The sequence below is a fragment of the Rattus norvegicus genome, chromosome 6, assembly GCF_036323735.1.
Source record: "Rattus norvegicus strain BN/NHsdMcwi chromosome 6, GRCr8, whole genome shotgun sequence".
Classification (NCBI taxonomy): domain Eukaryota; kingdom Metazoa; phylum Chordata; class Mammalia; order Rodentia; family Muridae; genus Rattus; species Rattus norvegicus.
The window spans coordinates 21,836,897-21,853,529 of NC_086024.1; the positions used below are offsets into that span (position 1 = coordinate 21,836,897).

The 16,633-nt window shown below is 40.9% G+C and overlaps 1 protein-coding gene across 6 annotated transcripts in view; it reads left to right on the forward strand.

The window, feature by feature from the left end:
• Window positions 1-16,633, forward strand: part of Prkd3 (protein kinase D3) — a 75,936-nt gene that overhangs the window by 52,232 nt on the left and 7,071 nt on the right. For all 6 annotated transcript variants that reach the window (XM_039112129.2, XM_039112128.2, XM_006239629.5 and 3 more), the window contains 7 exons: window positions 2,757-2,834; window positions 4,142-4,418; window positions 8,071-8,123; window positions 9,542-9,614; window positions 11,566-11,672; window positions 15,087-15,248; window positions 16,005-16,103. In XM_039112129.2, coding sequence (XP_038968057.1) covers window positions 2,757-2,834; window positions 4,142-4,418; window positions 8,071-8,123; window positions 9,542-9,614; window positions 11,566-11,672; window positions 15,087-15,248; window positions 16,005-16,103 — 849 coding nt within the window. The remainder of the gene's footprint in view (window positions 1-2,756; window positions 2,835-4,141; window positions 4,419-8,070; window positions 8,124-9,541; window positions 9,615-11,565; window positions 11,673-15,086; window positions 15,249-16,004; window positions 16,104-16,633) is intronic.

The window sequence follows — 16,633 nt, forward strand, 5'->3', positions numbered from 1 at the left end:
CCCCAAAGAGCGCTGCTGTGGTACCATACCTCCGTCCCTCAAGGCGCAGGGGCCATTGCAAAAGACGGGCAGAAAGACGAGAGGGAGAGTTGGGAGGACCACAGGGAAACTGTCTTCTGGACATGACAAGACTGCTGTGGCTATCTGCACCGGACGAAGCCAGTCGCAGTTACAGTGGGAGGGGCTCAGAGGCTCCTGTTCCTGGCTGAGGGCTGGGGAAGGGGGCGGGGACAGATCTTCCTAAGGCTAAGGCTCCTAGTGGGTCAGCCATGCACACACCCCACATCCAGAAGGTTACAGATGGCAGCAGTTGGGCCTGGAGTTATTTTTAAAGAGGGACACAAAATTGAGATCTGGGCAGAATTAGGGGAGGAATGGGGATAAAATTATCAAAACACATTATATGCATCTATAAAATACACAAAGAATAAAATTATTTTAAAACATGAAGTGTTTGATACATTCAGCTAGTTCAGTAAAGTTTTATGTGCTGACCGCAGTACAGATTACAGCCGTGTGTGTGTTCGTTTGCTTTGTCCATGTCCTTTCTACAGGAACGTAATATACACACATCTGAGGCTTTAATAGTGTGTCTCATGATAGATAAGTCAATAAATACTGTTAGGGTAACAAATAGTCATTTGGGAAAAATGACCATAGCATAAACACACTTCACATGTAACAAAACAAATGAATCAAAAGGTTTAAACGCTTTCAGGTTAAACCAGTGGAAGAAACATTAGAATAGTTATTTTATAAAGCCTCTGTGTTGGACAGGGGAGAGCCATGAACCAATGTCATGAAAGAAATTCTGTGTTTGGCAACTCCAAAAACAAGCAAATGACAAGCTGGAAAAAGTATTTCAACTTACACTTTAAATAAGAACAAATCAAGAATATGTGAGGGCTGGAGAGATGGCTCAGTGGTTAAGAGCACTGACTGCTCTTCCAGAGGTCCTGAGTTCAATTCCCAGTGACCACATGGTGGCTCATGACCATCTGTAATGAGATCTGATGCCCTCTTCTGGTGTGTCTGAAGACAGCAACAGTGTACTCACATACATAAAATAAATAAATAAATCTTTTTTTAAAAAAAAGAATATGGGGTTGGGGATTTAGCTCAGTGGTAGAGCGCTTGCCTAGGAAGCGCAAGGCCCTGGGTTCGGTTCCCAGCTCCGAAAAAAAGAAAAAGGGAAAAAAAAAAAAGAATATGTGAAAAAGCCAGCAAATTGATAATGAAAAAGATCACAGCACAATAAAAAAAGCAAATTAATATGAAAAGAGAGATCACATAAAAAGGAAATAAAATTACTCTTACACATAAAGTGTGGTTTTGTTTATAATAAAAATATCAACTTTAACTTAGACTGATACAACAGTTTGTTTGTTTGCTTTTTGCTACATGAGAGATCAAAACGTTTAGAAAGTGTCTAAGTCAACGGTTCTCAACCTATGGATCACAGCCCCTTTGGAGGTCGAATGACCCTTTCACAGAGGTCACCTAAGAGCATCAGAAAATAGATATTTACATTATGATTCATAACAGCAGTTATGGAGAACACTAAGTTATTTTATGATTAGGGGTCACCGCAGCATGAGGAATTAAAGTAAAGGGTCACAGTGTTAGGAAGGTTGAGAACCGCTTGTCTAGGTAATTACCCCTGTGACTATATCCACCCCGTGGGTAAGAATACAAATTAGCTCAAGTCTTATTTAACACTACCAAAACAGTCTTCTTATATCTTTTTAATTTTTTCTATATTTTTGGGAATTTTTTATTTGTATACAGGAAATACCCTATCTACCCCATTTCTCTCCATGTCCCTCTAGCACATCCCCCTTTCAGTTCATGTCTTCTGTGTCTGTATGTGATAGCCGCTAAGTTAGCGAGTACTACAGATAAATACCCGAGTGTCTAGCCACCCAGTGGAAGATGAAAACCTACCAGTAGCCACATCTTAAAAAATAGGAAAAATGATTCTCCCTCCCCCAGCAACTGTCCACTCTTAAAGATTTTAAGGGGTGAGACCTACAGATCATGTACTCCACCCATGCCAGGATTTTGTCTGGCTTGATTTTTGTATAGATCTTATGCAGGTAACCACATCTACTTAAGAGTATACGAGTTTGTTCCCTGAAGATGGATTTCACAGCACCCTCCCCATCTGGCTCTTTCTGCCTCCTGTGTGATGTTGCCTGAGCCCTGATGGTGTCCCATTTAGGACTGAGCCCTGAGTCTTTTATTCTCAGCACATTGACCAATTATGTGGCTGTCCGTGACCAAAAACAAACAAACAACAAACAAAAACCAAAAAAACCCTCTGACTTAGCTTGAGCACAGCCTGGGCCTCTCAGCTCCTGGAGATAGGGGCTCTGCATCCAGAAAGCCTTATCTGTACGTACCAGGAACTGGGCGAGCAGGGATAGTTGGGACCTGAGAACCCCTTGCCTGACCATGCTTGGGGAACAGCTCTGTGTTTGTTTTTTGACAACATCCAAAAACTTAGCATAGAAGTAAATTACATAAATCTATGCATGTGAATGATGTATAGATATTTCTGTGTGCATACATAAATTTGTATGAAAGGACCCTAACAGCATACTTCACTTGGGTAAGAGTAAGAAATGTGGTATGTCACTGTGGGGTCGTTATAGTTAAACCTACTCAAAATAGAGGAATGGATAGTAAAGGAAAAGTGTAAGTATGTTGGAAGGAAACATTTTTGAACCACATTTTCTGACTTCTGTTTTTAATAGAGAAAGAGACATTATTGGAGACTTGACAGCAAATGTCTAACATTGTTTCAGAATGAATCTGGATCAAAATATTATAAGGTAAGGATTTTGCATTTTATAAAATGTTAAAATATCATGATACTCTATTTTCTGGTTTCAGTAAAGTTTTATATGGTTAACATCATTTATATGTGAATGTACTTATTATGACCGCCTAATAAAGTTTATAGAGGTCATCATTAGGTCCTTGTTGAAGCATCTGCCCTCCACTTCCATTTTTACACACACATACACATACACACCAAAAAAATCAGTCGTCTGGTTTTGGCCTATTACTTGGACTAAACATTAAATAATTTAGACCCATGTATAGACTAGAAAGAATGTTCAAGCAACCTTATTTTTATTTTATGCACATTGGTGTCCATTTGTGTCTCTATGAGGGTGTCAGATCCCCTGGAACTGGAATGACAGACAGTTGTGGGCTGCCATGGTGTGCTAGGGATTGGGCCTGGGTCTTTTGGAAGAGTGGCAGGTGCCCTTCGCTGCTGGGTCACCTCTCCCGCCCCCAGAGTGGTCGCTGGAGATGCAGTGTGGAGTGCTTCTGACAGTGAGTTGACAGGTGTCGGGTGTGGAGGCAAACTACCTCCTAAATGCTTTTCTGCCAACATCTCCAAGGTCTGCTATAGTGTTTCATGGTGTACGTACGTGTGTGTGTATGTGTGAACATGCACTTGTACCTGTGCACACACAGTACATATATGGGACCAGAGGCAGATGCCAGATATCTTTCTCTATTATTGTCCACTTTTTTTTTGGTTTTTTTTTTAAGTATAAAATTTTTTTTATGTGTATGAGTTTGCCCAAATGTACGTGAATGTCTGTTGTCCACAGTGGCAACAAGAGGGTATTGGGTCCCCTGGAATTAGAATTACAGGTAGTTGTGAGCTGTCACATGGATGCTAGGAACTGGACCCAAGTCCTGTGCAAGAGTAAAGTGCTCTTAACCACTGAGCTTCTCTCCAGCCCCTCCACCTTACTTTTTAGGATAAGCCTGGAGCTTACTGTTCTCGATAGACTAGCTAGCCAGTGAGCCTACTGAGATCCATCTGTCCCTGCCTGCCACCTTCCAGCTCTGGGGATCTGACAGGTCCACGTACTTGCAAGCCCTTTGCACATCTCCATGCCCTGAGTCTAGCACTCCGTGCTCTGCCTCTAGCACGACTGCACAATCCAATCATTTAAGACAGACATACCGTAGTGCTTGGCTGCCTGCTCCACATGCTGTACACTGTGTTGTCTTAGTGGCAGCGTTCATAAAAATGCTTACCTTTGCTTCTAGCATCTTTAAATAATAAAATAAATATGTATTCATAGTTTTTCAATAGTCAACTTTTTTACTACAGGAAATTCCACTTTCAGAAATTCTCCGCATATCTTCGCCACAAGATTTCACCAGCATTTCACAAGGCAGTAACCCACACTGTTTTGAAATCATCACTGATACTGTGGTATACTTTGTTGGTGAGAACAATGGGAACAGCACTCATAACCCTGTTCTCGCTGCCACTGGAGTGGGACTCGATGTAGCACAAAGCTGGGAAAAAGCGATCCGCCAGGCCCTCATGCCCGTTACTCCTCAAGCAAGTGTTTGCACTTCTCCAGGCCAGGGGAAGGACCACAGTAAGTGGGAGCACCTTGGCGGCTTCGCTTTATTTTAGGCGTCTGTGGATATACTCGTGAGCCTGTGCTTTTTCCTGCTTTCCATTCTGCATTGTTAATGCTTAAGTTTTGTCTTTAGCCAATACCATTAGTTAAAACCTTTATGAAGTTATGCTGAATATCGTTCATACACAAACACATGCCATGACTCAAGTATATTCACAGCTAGCTACCGAACGCTGCCTCTACCAGCCTGCTGTCCAGTCTGAGATGGGTATCTTTTTTTGCTGCTCTATAATAGTAGCTATTGTGGAATTGTTCCTGTTGAGTGAAGCCAGCCCGTAAGACAGAAAGAACGGTGTTACAATACTTAGCGGCTTAGAATCTATGAAGTCTCATGAGGTTCGGTATTAGTATTAGGTTTTTGTTTTGTTTTGTTTTGTTTTTCTGTGCTAACATAAGCAAAGTACTCTGTTTACATTATACCCATAAAATCTGTTAAGTCAGAATGATCTTACTTTTAAATGAGTCAAGATAGAAATTTTAAAAAATACTGAAATGGCCACGGTGGTACATGCCTCTAATCTCAGCACAGAAGAGACAGGGGCAGGCAGATCTACGGGTTAGAGGCCAGCCTGGTCTGTATGGTGTCAGCCAGGGTCATAGTGAAATCCTGTCTCAGGAAAAGAAGGGGGAGGGGATTATTATGCCAACAAAACTTTAAACCTAAATCGAGTAAATATTTAATAGTGAAAAAATTAAAATATAGTACAACTCTTACCTCACTGGAATTATGTTTATAGAGAATTATAGAGAAACATCATTAGACAGATATATCTCTATAGAGATAAGTATCAGCCACTTTCCAAATATAGTTTATCTCAGTTTACTTGTATTATTTTATGCATCTGTTTCATGCATTATATTAGGCCTAAAACTAAAATCCAAAGCAGAAATAATAAAGCGATTTAGAGGGAGAGGAGCATGTGAATGTTAAGCAGTAGCAAAATGCAGGACAGGGACAGTAGGGAATGCTTTACTGTGGAAACTGAGGTACAGATAGGAAAAGCAGAGGCCTCACAATAGAAAACTTGATTTGGAGTTTGGACTGCAGTCAAGGGTAGGATAGGCAGAGGTAAGGGAAAGGAAGAGGAGGAGGCGGTGCTGGGGAGACAGGTATATTCAGAACGCACAGGAGGTAATCATCATGTCCTTTGCTACATCCTGAGGAAGGATGGTAGATGGATGGTTCTGGGCAGTTTACACAGAACTAACATTTAATCAAAACTAAGAACCCTTTCCCCAGAAATATTAGAGACATGTATGCACACATTTTATTCTTAACTTCCAAAGGCTTAGTTGAAAGTCTCCAAGGCACATTCCTAGAGTAAGAGGGGCAGTGAGGGAGAGTGCGCACACTTCTGTCGCTCACTTTGCTGTGTGATCTTGGACTCTAACATTCCGCATCCAAAGTGGGAGGAATAATAAATACGCACACAGTGCACTTGGCAACGTGCCTGAGACTTAATTGATATTCCTGTTTTGTCTAAAACCGAGAGAAATTAAAACTGGATGGGTCCAGCTAGAGAAGGCCATTGAGAGAAAAGAAGATAATGAAACTAGGAGACAACCCACTCTACTGTGTGGGCGTTGGCAGGCACAGTAATTTTGCTGGTGCGCCTTTTCTTGATCAGTCTGAAATGTTTAAATTACTTACAGGCTGTGCTCCACTCCGGGAGGTAGAAGGAGGTGATGTCTTTGAGTCTGAGGCCAGCATGAGCTTCATAGGAAATTCCAGGCCAGCCTGGATTACATAGTGAGACAATGTCCCTAAAAACTAGGAGATTTGGATGACTTAAAATATTTTTGAATTGACTTAATATTTTTAAATAGTTTTCTTGTGCAAGCGTGCATGTATGCATGCATGTATGGTGTACATTTGTGTATGTGTATGGTGTGTACATTTGTGTGTGTGTTGTAGATTTGTGTATATGTACCTGAGTGTGCCTATGAAGACCAGAGGGGAGTATCAGGTCCTTTTCTGTTCTTCTCTGCTCATTCCCTTGAGAGCACTGAAACGGGCTAGCCTTTGGCTAGACTGACTTGCCAGCAGGCTCTCATAATCCTTCTGTCTCCACACCATACAAAGCTGCAGAAGGCCATACTTGGCCTTTTAAAATAGATGCTGGGGATTAAGCTTAGATCCAACTGCTTTTGCACACTAAGCCATTCCCCAACCTGTGTTACTTATTTATGATGAAGAATTTGCTTATGTTAGTGCTGTCTTGTGTTTTAATATGTGCAGTTGTGAAGGAAACATCATGTTTTGTTTCTCTGGTTTTTGTCTTAAAGGTGTTTGGTCTTTAATAGCTGTTCTGCTTGTCTCTATGTTTCCCTTTTTCTTATTACATTCTTTGTTTACTACAACAACTCATCAGAACTATGTAGGAATATGTCACCTGACATTAGGCAGTCCTTGGGATACATAAAGGGTCCCTCCTATCTCAGTCCTGTCTCTGCCCTCAAGAAACCATTGTCAGCAGTCTGCTATAGATGTCTTAACTGGGGAGGACTAGTGGGATGGAAATCCATACTAACTACCACATCATTTTATTTTTCCTTTTACAAATAGAAGGTCATATACTCTTCAGGTATAAATTTTTTTATACCTACTCTAATACATGAAAGGCATATTTCAGTACCACTGTGTAAATTTATCTAATTTAAACTTTTTTTTTGTTTTGTTTTGTTTTTGGAGCTGGGGACCGAACCCAGGGCCTTGCGCTTCCTAGGCAAGCGCTCTACCACTGAGCTAAATCCCCAACCCCCAATTTAAACTTTTTAATGAAAGTAATGAATTCTTTTTTTTTAAATGTGCATGGGGGTCTATGTACCTGCATATATGTCTGTATACCAGATATGTGAATGATGCCTCCAGAAGCCAGAAAAGGATATCAAATCCCCTGAGACCAGAGTTACTGGTGGTTGTGAGCCACCCAGTGGATACTAGAACTCAAACCAGGTCCTCCGAAAGAATGGCCAGTGTTCTTAACCACTAAGCCATCTGTCCTGATGCATGCTTTTTTATGTTTTAAAACAATATAAGCAGTACAGAGATGTATTACAGTCCTTACACCCCAGCCTACATCACTCCCTCACCAGACGAAGCATTTTTAGTTTAAGTCAGACACTGCTATGCTATACTACAACTTGGTTTTTTCTTCTTTTGCTCCTGGCAGTGCTGGTAATTGAATCCAGGCCTCACACTTCACACATAATAGGCAGATGCCCTAACACTGAGCCCTGGCCGACAACTGCCCTAAGTAGCACATCATGTCAGAGGTCTATGTTGCTTTTTTGTTTTGTTTTCTTTTTTTGTTTTTTTAGGAGCTGGGGACCGAACCTAAGGCCTTTCGCTTCCTAGGCAAGTGCTCTACCACTGAGCTAAATCCCCAACCCCTGTTGTTTTTTAAATGTTTACTATTTGTGTGGATGTGTCATTTTATTTAGTCAGTTTCTTGTTGATGGGTTAGTATTGTATATAACATTGTAATGCATATATTATCTACATCGATGTATTTTTAAGTTTGGCAAACTTTGGATTTTCAGTAAATAATAAGTCATATACTAACCACTTTGTGTTTTTCTCATATTTCATTCTTAAATTTTACAGAAGATCTGGCTACCAGTATCTCCGTGTCTAACTGTCAGATTCAGGAGAATGTAGTAAGTAATAATTATAGCCCATATATGCAGACTGGGTAATTAAAGTAAGGGAATAAATGTGAAAATCTTATCAGGATTAAGTCTATGTCCCCAAGTATAGGAACAGGACCAAGGATAGGTGAGAGCCGATGGAGTCACATGACGAATCCCGAATCCCAGGAATCAGACTCTGGAGAGCAGCATCAGGGTGCAGATCTGAATTTATTGTGCAGCGCATAAAAGCTTACATGCAGTGTCTGAGCCAATTCCAAGCCCCTAAATCCTCAGCTAGTCATATCTCACACTTTGTCACCATGCTCCAATGAAAACCCTGCTTGATGAGGTGACACAGGAGTCGGGGGAGCATCATCACTTGTTAGAGCTTCTATGAAGACAGGGAAGCAGCCACCGCCCTGGCCTCTGTTCCTTGTGGCTATCTTACTAGTGTTCCAGGAGCCATCTTGGACCCAATGCAGTGTACATCAGATCCTGACTCTGCAAAGTCGCAGAGCCTGGTACCTTGCTCTCCGTCCCACTCGTTTTCTTCACAAGACAGTGTTTGAATGTTCTGAGAGCAGCACACAGTAACCGAGACAGTGAGTGATCTCTGTTAGAATTCCACACTGAGTCAGCTCAACCCTGGCGTGAATCTAGGTCTTTATTTTGGATGTGGGTCTAAGTGCACATGCGTTTGGAGAAGCAGGGAAACCTTAGCCATCCTTCCTGTTGAGCACTTCCACCCTATGTAGAGTGTGAGCATGTGCATACATATTGTCTCTCGGTAGCTTGGTGCTCACTCACTAGGCAGGCTGGGTGACCAGCAACTCTCAGGGTCAGCATCTCGCCTCCCTACATTGGAATTAGAAGCGTGAAGCACCACATACATCGTTTTACGAGGTTCTGGAATCAAACTAAGGACCTTTACCAGCTGAGCTGTCACCCTAGCCTAAGTATTTTTATTGTTGTTTTGTTTTGATTTGATTTTTTAAATCAAAGATAGTAGTCTCCTTTTTGGTAAAACTTTGTTCTTAATTTTTCATAGGTCATTACTAAATATGAAAATAATTTTCAACTCAAAAGTGTTTTTCCCTGAAGGTTGTTTGGTTGGTTTGGTTTTATTTTGAGACGGGTTTTACTGTGTAGACCAAGCTGTGCTTGAACTCACAGATATGCTTGCCTGTGCTGGGGAGAAATGCTAGGATTAATGACGTGTCACCACACCCAGCTCCTAAGGGTCTTCTTAAGGAATAAGTTATATTTGCATATTTAATTACACTATAATACCAGGCTACCTTTCTTTAAAACCCAGAAAGCCTATGCGTCATAAAATATTCTGTGCTTCATAAATGTTTTTGCCTCTAACATGAAAGTGAAAGTACGTGTTTGAGTCAGACACTGATGTGCTGGTGGAGAACATTGTGCTTGCTTGCTTTCTCTAGGACATCAGCAGTGTTTATCAGATCTTTGCCGATGAGGTGCTTGGTTCTGGCCAGTTTGGCATTGTTTATGGAGGTAAGCAATTACAGCCTTTGATAAACATTTCCTAACTTGTGAGGTTTGAAGAGTCATTCTTTTAGCTCACAGTTCTGTTAAGTGCCCTTTTCCTCAACTGCTGGTTTACATCCTCCCAACTAAGTCCTTTTCTGTAAAACCAAGTTTCTCTTCATTCCAGTAGCAAAACTAAGAGTGGCAGAGTCAGGAAGTTACCTCGTAATAGTCTTTGTCTTTTCTCGCAGCTCATATGTCCAAGTGTGCTCCTGTTGGGTGTGTACTCTGTTCACTGAAGTGTGTTCACCCCTAGTTCCCAAAGCACAGTCAGCATTCATCTCCTGTTGACTTGAATATCCTCAGGTCTGAAGAACTGCACTCTTACTCTGTCCTGTGATTAAGAATACAGATAAAACCATTTAGCTTCTATGAGTCTCAGAATCTTGGCATCTGCCTATTAAAGGTAGTAAACTGAATTACACTGCTCATAGGCTTACTGGAATTAAGTAAAACTAACATGCCCATGAAAGAACTCCGTAAGCTGTGCTCCAAGATAGAATGTGAGACCCTTGGCATCCCTTGCTTCCTCCTTCAGTCTTACCCTTCTCCCCAACCACTCTTGGAGTGAACCTTTCAGAAAATCAGCATCAGATGTTAGTACTTTCAGAAGCCCATTGTCTGTGGTCTGTGTCCATTGTTCTTAGAGTACGCAAGCTGTTACAGTCTCTGCTTGTGTAGCCTCCGCTCTAATCACTGTTCTTTCTTGCAGTCAGCTTGCATGCCCCCGTACCTTACGTCTGCACCTTTCTCCATCCTCTGCTCCCTTGTTAACATGTGTTGGTTTCCAGCCTCATCTGAAGGACCTTCTCTACTGTAGTGCTTTTCAACCCTCCTAATAACATGATCCCTAATCGTAAAGTTAATTTTGTTGCTACTTTATAACTGTAATCTTACTGTTATGGATCATAGTGTACGTATCTGATGTGCAGATGGTCTTCGGTAGCCCCTATGAAAGGGTTAGGACCCCGCCCACAGGCTGAGGACCACTGCTCTAATGCTCGTCTTACCATCCAGCTGCCTAGCTGAGTCACTGCATTGTGCTTGCTCCGTGCCCCTGCCATGTGGGCATCCTCCTGCCAGAGTGCCTGTAACACTGGGCTTCTCTCATCTTCCTGCTGAGCTTTGAGGGTAGCCTTAGGGGTGTCTGCTTTCCTTGTAGGCCAAGTATCTGCGTGGAATTATGCCTCACCCAGAAGGTGTGTAGGTTTTACACATGCACACATCTGTGGTTTGCAACTTCAGATTTGTTGGTTTTATACTCGTGAGATCTCTGGAAGAATTTACTGAGGGAAGAGTAATTGGTCTGAAGTACTGGTGGCATCTTACCAAGCAAGCCCTGTTGTCTAGTCTTTTAAAGTAGTCAGAATTTTAGGGCCATGTTCTTGAAACAGTTGTAAGTAATTTTTATGTTAATAAACTGGTAGAAAACAGGTCATGTGTGTGTTGTATGGAGCTAAGAAATGTACCTGTTATTTTCACCTTGTGAACAGTGACTCCACTTAATAAATGCAAAGTAATTAATTTGTTTTAATTACTGACTGAGATACTGTTATATACTTATTTCATACCTAGAATTTAAAGGTCTGGAGTTTAGAGTTTGCTGTAGTTAATCACTCTGCTCACTTCATTAGTACTTTATTTCCATCTTGACAGTCTCCGATCGGGGCATTTAAAAACTGTCACCTATTTACCGTGGTCTGCTGCTTCTCAGCAAGCAGGCGCGTGCAGGTTGTGAGATCACCTTATTACAGGCAGTATGTAGAGGGAAGTAACGCATTTGTTAACATAGAAAAGACTATGAACAAAAGAAAAATGCAAGAATAAATACATAAAATTTCTGTCTGTGGACACCTATCCAATGCAGCTTTTCTGTTTTATGTGAGCTGCCAGTTGATTATTTTCTATTCTTTAACAGGAAAGCACAGAAAGACAGGAAGGGATGTGGCTATTAAAGTAATCGATAAGATGCGATTCCCCACAAAGCAAGAGAGTCAGCTCCGGAATGAAGTGGCTATTTTACAGGTAAACGTAGAGTGGCTTACCTGGGCTTGACTGCTGGTCTGTGAGACTTTGAATGGATATTTAGATGATGCAGACAAGGATATGTTTGGGGTTTGTTTGGATCTTCTGAGTACTAAACAGTAAGTTTTTTATATTTATATTATAATGTATAAAAGTTTACGGGCACTGCTATGATTTTATTTTGTAATGCTAGTTTGATTAGAATCTTTTTTTCTGAGTTAAATCTCTAAAAATAATAAAGGGAAATTCAGTTTTAATTCCTTCAGAGATACTGATACTTCTGTATTTTTATCGTGTCATTTTCTTGTTCATCAGATTTTCAGATATGATATAAATATGCTACTTACCCTAAAAATGAACATGGATTAAAACAAAGTGTGCCTTTTAGCAGTAATATGTTGTTCTGTTGATTCAAGGTTTCCTGTACTGCATTACTGTGTTTGGTGGTGTTTGGTTTTGTTTGGTTGGGATGTTTGTTGTTGTTTTCTTGTTTAGGTTTTGCTGAAGCCAAGGGTTGTTATGTACCCCAAGATAAATCTCATGTTCGTGGTTGTCCTCTGGCTTTAAATCTGAGTGCTTGATTACAGATGCACAGCACCGTGCTCAGCTTATCAAAGCATATTCTAAAGATGTGTTAGCAAAATGTGCTATATAAATCAAAGTATTTTTCTTTTAACCTAATGTTCTTATCTTCTTTATGATTTGTCTAGAAGATAAAAACTTAGCTTGATTGTTATCTTCTGGATGTTACAAGAAATAATAATATTGCAGTACCCATCAGTTCATTGTAAAATGTTTTTTATTCTCCTGTGTGCGATTGTCATCTAGGAGGTTTATTGCTTCTGCCTACTAACCTCAACCTAGTCCTAGAAGCTTCCAGTCTCTATACAGTTGTATCTAGGCCTAGAATGTCTTCAGCCTCTGAGACTTGCTGCTGAATAAACTCACCCTTCTAGTTCTTTCTGAATTCTGTCTGATTCAACTAACTGTTCTGGCTCCGCCTCCTCTCCAAGTGGACTGGTTCAGTCTGACCCCTCTCTCATCCTCTCCTGAATGAATTGGTGTTTAGCCTCAAACTAACTCCAGCGATCTGTTCTAATTCTCTGGCTCCTTCTGTCTTCACCTGTGTCTCGCTTGTTCTCTCTTCAGTCTGTCTCTGTAAAACTCTCCTGGTAAAAGTGCCCCCTTCTTCCTTTTCTCTACACTGCTCTCTCTGGAGCACCCTTTCTTTTCTCTGTTCTCCTAAGAGTTGGGCATATGCTCTCCTATCAAATCTTTCCCCACTGATTCACCACTTTGTCTACCACTAAATTAGACATCACTTTCATACATGGGTGCTTCCTTCTACAAACTAACTTTACCTTCATTGTTTGGGATTAAAGATGTGTACTTAAAGGCCTGTCTGTATTCCAGCCAGAGGTTAAAGGTGTGTGCTAAGGGTTGAGCCACACCACAACTAGAAACAGAGGTTTCCAGTAAATAACATAATCTCAGGATTCATAGTTTGATCAAATATCCTGCAACAGTTTATTATATGGCTTTTGCATACTATTTAAAAAATACCCATGTAGTAGTTAATGCTCTCAGACCTTCACCTGCTTATGTGTGAGAGTAATATACCCTACTACTCTTCTTTGAAGGAAAGCAGTATTTAAGCAAATTTTAATGATATATTTCTTACGTTATTATTGCTAGTAACAATTACTTCTTGTTTTCAGAGAAATGATAATCAAAAGTTCCCGATCAGTCAGTCCCTAGGCTTATATCAAACTTCTGCCAACAAAATTAACTTTAGGTAGAATATTAATATCACTTACATAGGCTCTGTATAAGAGTGTGTGGTTGGTGTTTTTCATATTTAATTTTGAAATCTTGCTGTCCTACTAATACATAAAACAATAAACATAAAGATCTTCATCTAAGTGTTGATTTCTCTTTGGCTTTGATCACAAACAGCACTAGAGTGAATACTTAACTTAGGAATTTTCAGTTAATACACACAGTGACTACTGCTTGTTTGTATCAGTGTATAATTAGGTGTTTTAGGTTGCCTAGATAGTCTGCTTTCATAAAAGCTTATGTATTTGGGGGACAGAGTTCATGTGTGTGTTTGTGTGCGTCCAAAATTGTGACTTTAGTTGTCACTTGACAGTGTATAGACTCAGCAAAATCTGTATGCGTAAATAGTTTAAAGATGAAATTTAGCATGCTTTGAATGTGAAATAGAATGTAGTGTAAACTTGTATCACAAATACTTTGTAAAACAAAATTTCCACATAATACCTTATTTACTAAAATTAGTTTCATAGTATTTAATCAGTGAGCATTCCAGATAGGTTTTCACATGGATTGAAGGTAACCTTACTATAGTTTACATTCTTGCTGCCGTTCTGCATGTATATACTCTCTCTCTCTCTCTCTCTCTCTCTCTCTCTCTCTCTCTCTCCCTCCCTCCCTCCCTCCCTTTCTCCTCTCTCTCTCCCTCTCCTCTCTCTCTCTCTCTCTCTCCCCCCCCTCTCCATCTCTGTCTCTGTCTGTCTCTCTCGCTCCCCTCTCCTCTCTCTCTCTCTCTCTCCCCTCTCCATCTCTGTCTCTGTCTCTCTCGCTCCCCTCTCCTCCCTCCCCCCCCCCTCTCTCACACACACACACACACACACACACACAGAGTCCAGGGGTCAGTTCTGTGTTGAGGAGGAGGCATGTAAAAGTGATGTAGCCTAAGCTAGTCTACAAAACGTCTTGCAAAGAAGACTTAATGGAAGCATGGAAGACAGTCTCTCCCTTCAGTGAATCTAGTTTCTAGTACATAATTGGAAAAATCACCTGTGAGTCTTATTGTTTTTATTTTATATGCTTTTAGTTTACTTTCTAAACTTTTTATTAGTTATTATTATTGCATATATATATAAATTTATGAATATGGTCTGCCTATTTCATTTAGTATTGCTCATGTGTGTTTAGGGCTCGCTGCTTGGGATTGTAGCTCTTAGGTGCTTGTCCCTGGAGCAGACTGACTCCCTCTCCCAGCAGTCATTAGCTGCCTATAGCTCTTCATTTAGGGGTCGGCCTTCTGAGATTTTCCCAGTCCAGGTGCCATGTTCCCTGGTGGTGCTGCCCCCATCACACACAGACTCTATCTTGCAGCAGGCTTCCTGGGCCTCTAGCCCTTCCATGATGCTCTGAGCCCTCAGTGTAGGAGCTGTGATGTAGATGTGCCTGTTGGTGTTGAGTACCCCATGGGCAGTTGATCTCTGCATTTGGTCTCCCTCTAATGTAAAAGGAAGCTCTGAGGAGGAATGAGAGTAAACTATTTTTCTTTTCATATTGTATCTTCATATACTCATTGTAGTCTTTTACGTGATTTCACATTTCTACTGAAGTTGATCATCCAAATACCCTTCCACTTCTCTTCAGAATCTGCACCATCCTGGGATTGTAAATCTGGAATGTATGTTTGAAACCCCAGAACGAGTCTTCGTAGTGATGGAAAAGCTTCATGGAGATATGTTGGAAATGATTCTGTCCAGTGAAAAAAGTCGACTTCCAGAACGGATTACTAAATTCATGGTCACACAGGTATTGTAACTCTACCCTGAAACCAGTAAGACTAGGCTGGGAGAATGGTTCAGTGGTTAAGAGCACTGATTGCTTTTCAAGAGGCCCTGAGTTCAATTCCCAGCAACCACATGGTGGCTCACAACCATCTGTAATGGGGTCTTTATGCCCTCTTCTGGTGTGCATGAAGACAGCTACAGTGTACTCATATATAATAAATAAATAAATCTAAACAAGAAAGAAAGAAACCAGTAAAACTAAGAGAGTTAGACAACCCCATTTTTATACATTGGGAAACTAAGGGTTAGTAGCCTTAATAGAAGTAAAACAGTAATACTTTTAGCTACATCTTGATTAAATATAGTAGAGTTTGAAATGATTATTCATTTCAAGAAGTCACATTGGTTTTCTAGGCATAAAAAAAAAAGCCCTTTGCAGGAGCAGGATCACTTCTAAGTTCTATTTTTATCTTATATGTATGAGTGTTTTGCCTAATGTATGAATATGTGTGTGCGCGCACGCGTGTGTGTTTGTGTGTGTGTTGCCTGTGGAGGCCAGAACGGGTCAGAGGAACAAGAGTTCAGTTAGGAGCTGTCTTGTGGGTATCGGGACTGAAGTTGGTCCTCTGCAAGGACGCCGATTACCCCCCGCCCCGTGCCGTGTGTCTTCCCTCCAGGTCGTAGGTTACCATGTAAAGTCAGGGGTTTAGGGAGGGTCTCATACCTGTTGGTCATCTTACTTCGCTCTCAGTTGCTCCTCAAAACCTTTTCCTAACAGATACTTGTTGCCCTGAGGAATCTACATTTTAAGAATATCGTGCACTGTGATTTAAAGCCCGAAAATGTGCTGCTTGCATCTGCAGAACCTTTTCCTCAGGTGAGACATTCTCAGAACCTGTTAAGAAATATTAGTGACATTCACAAAAGCTCTTCCTGATACAGAACAGCTCTATGTGCATACCATTATAGTCTCTGACTGCCAGTTTGAGGCAGCAGCTAAATCATTTAAATTCAGACTTTATTATTATATTGCTGGTATTTATTGACACTTTTTCAGACTTAAATAGGTCTCAAGAAACAAACTTTTGGATTTCTCGGCGGGGGGTGGGGGAGGTTTTAATTATATATATGAGACTCACAACTACCCATTTATTTATGCTCTTCAAATATCAGAATAGAGGGTCACCAAAGTCAGTTACGTCTCAGTAAATCTTATTCATACGACATGTATCATGTGACACTACAAACGGCAAACAGCATTTGAATATGCTCCAAGTGTGTTCTCCAGCAGTTGTCTGCACTGTGGCTGTGTGCACTCCAAACCCCTCTCCCAGTTTATACCTGCCAAGTCGCTTTGTCAGTCAGAGCATTGCCTCTGGGAAGTACTTTGCATTTATTTGCCTGTTG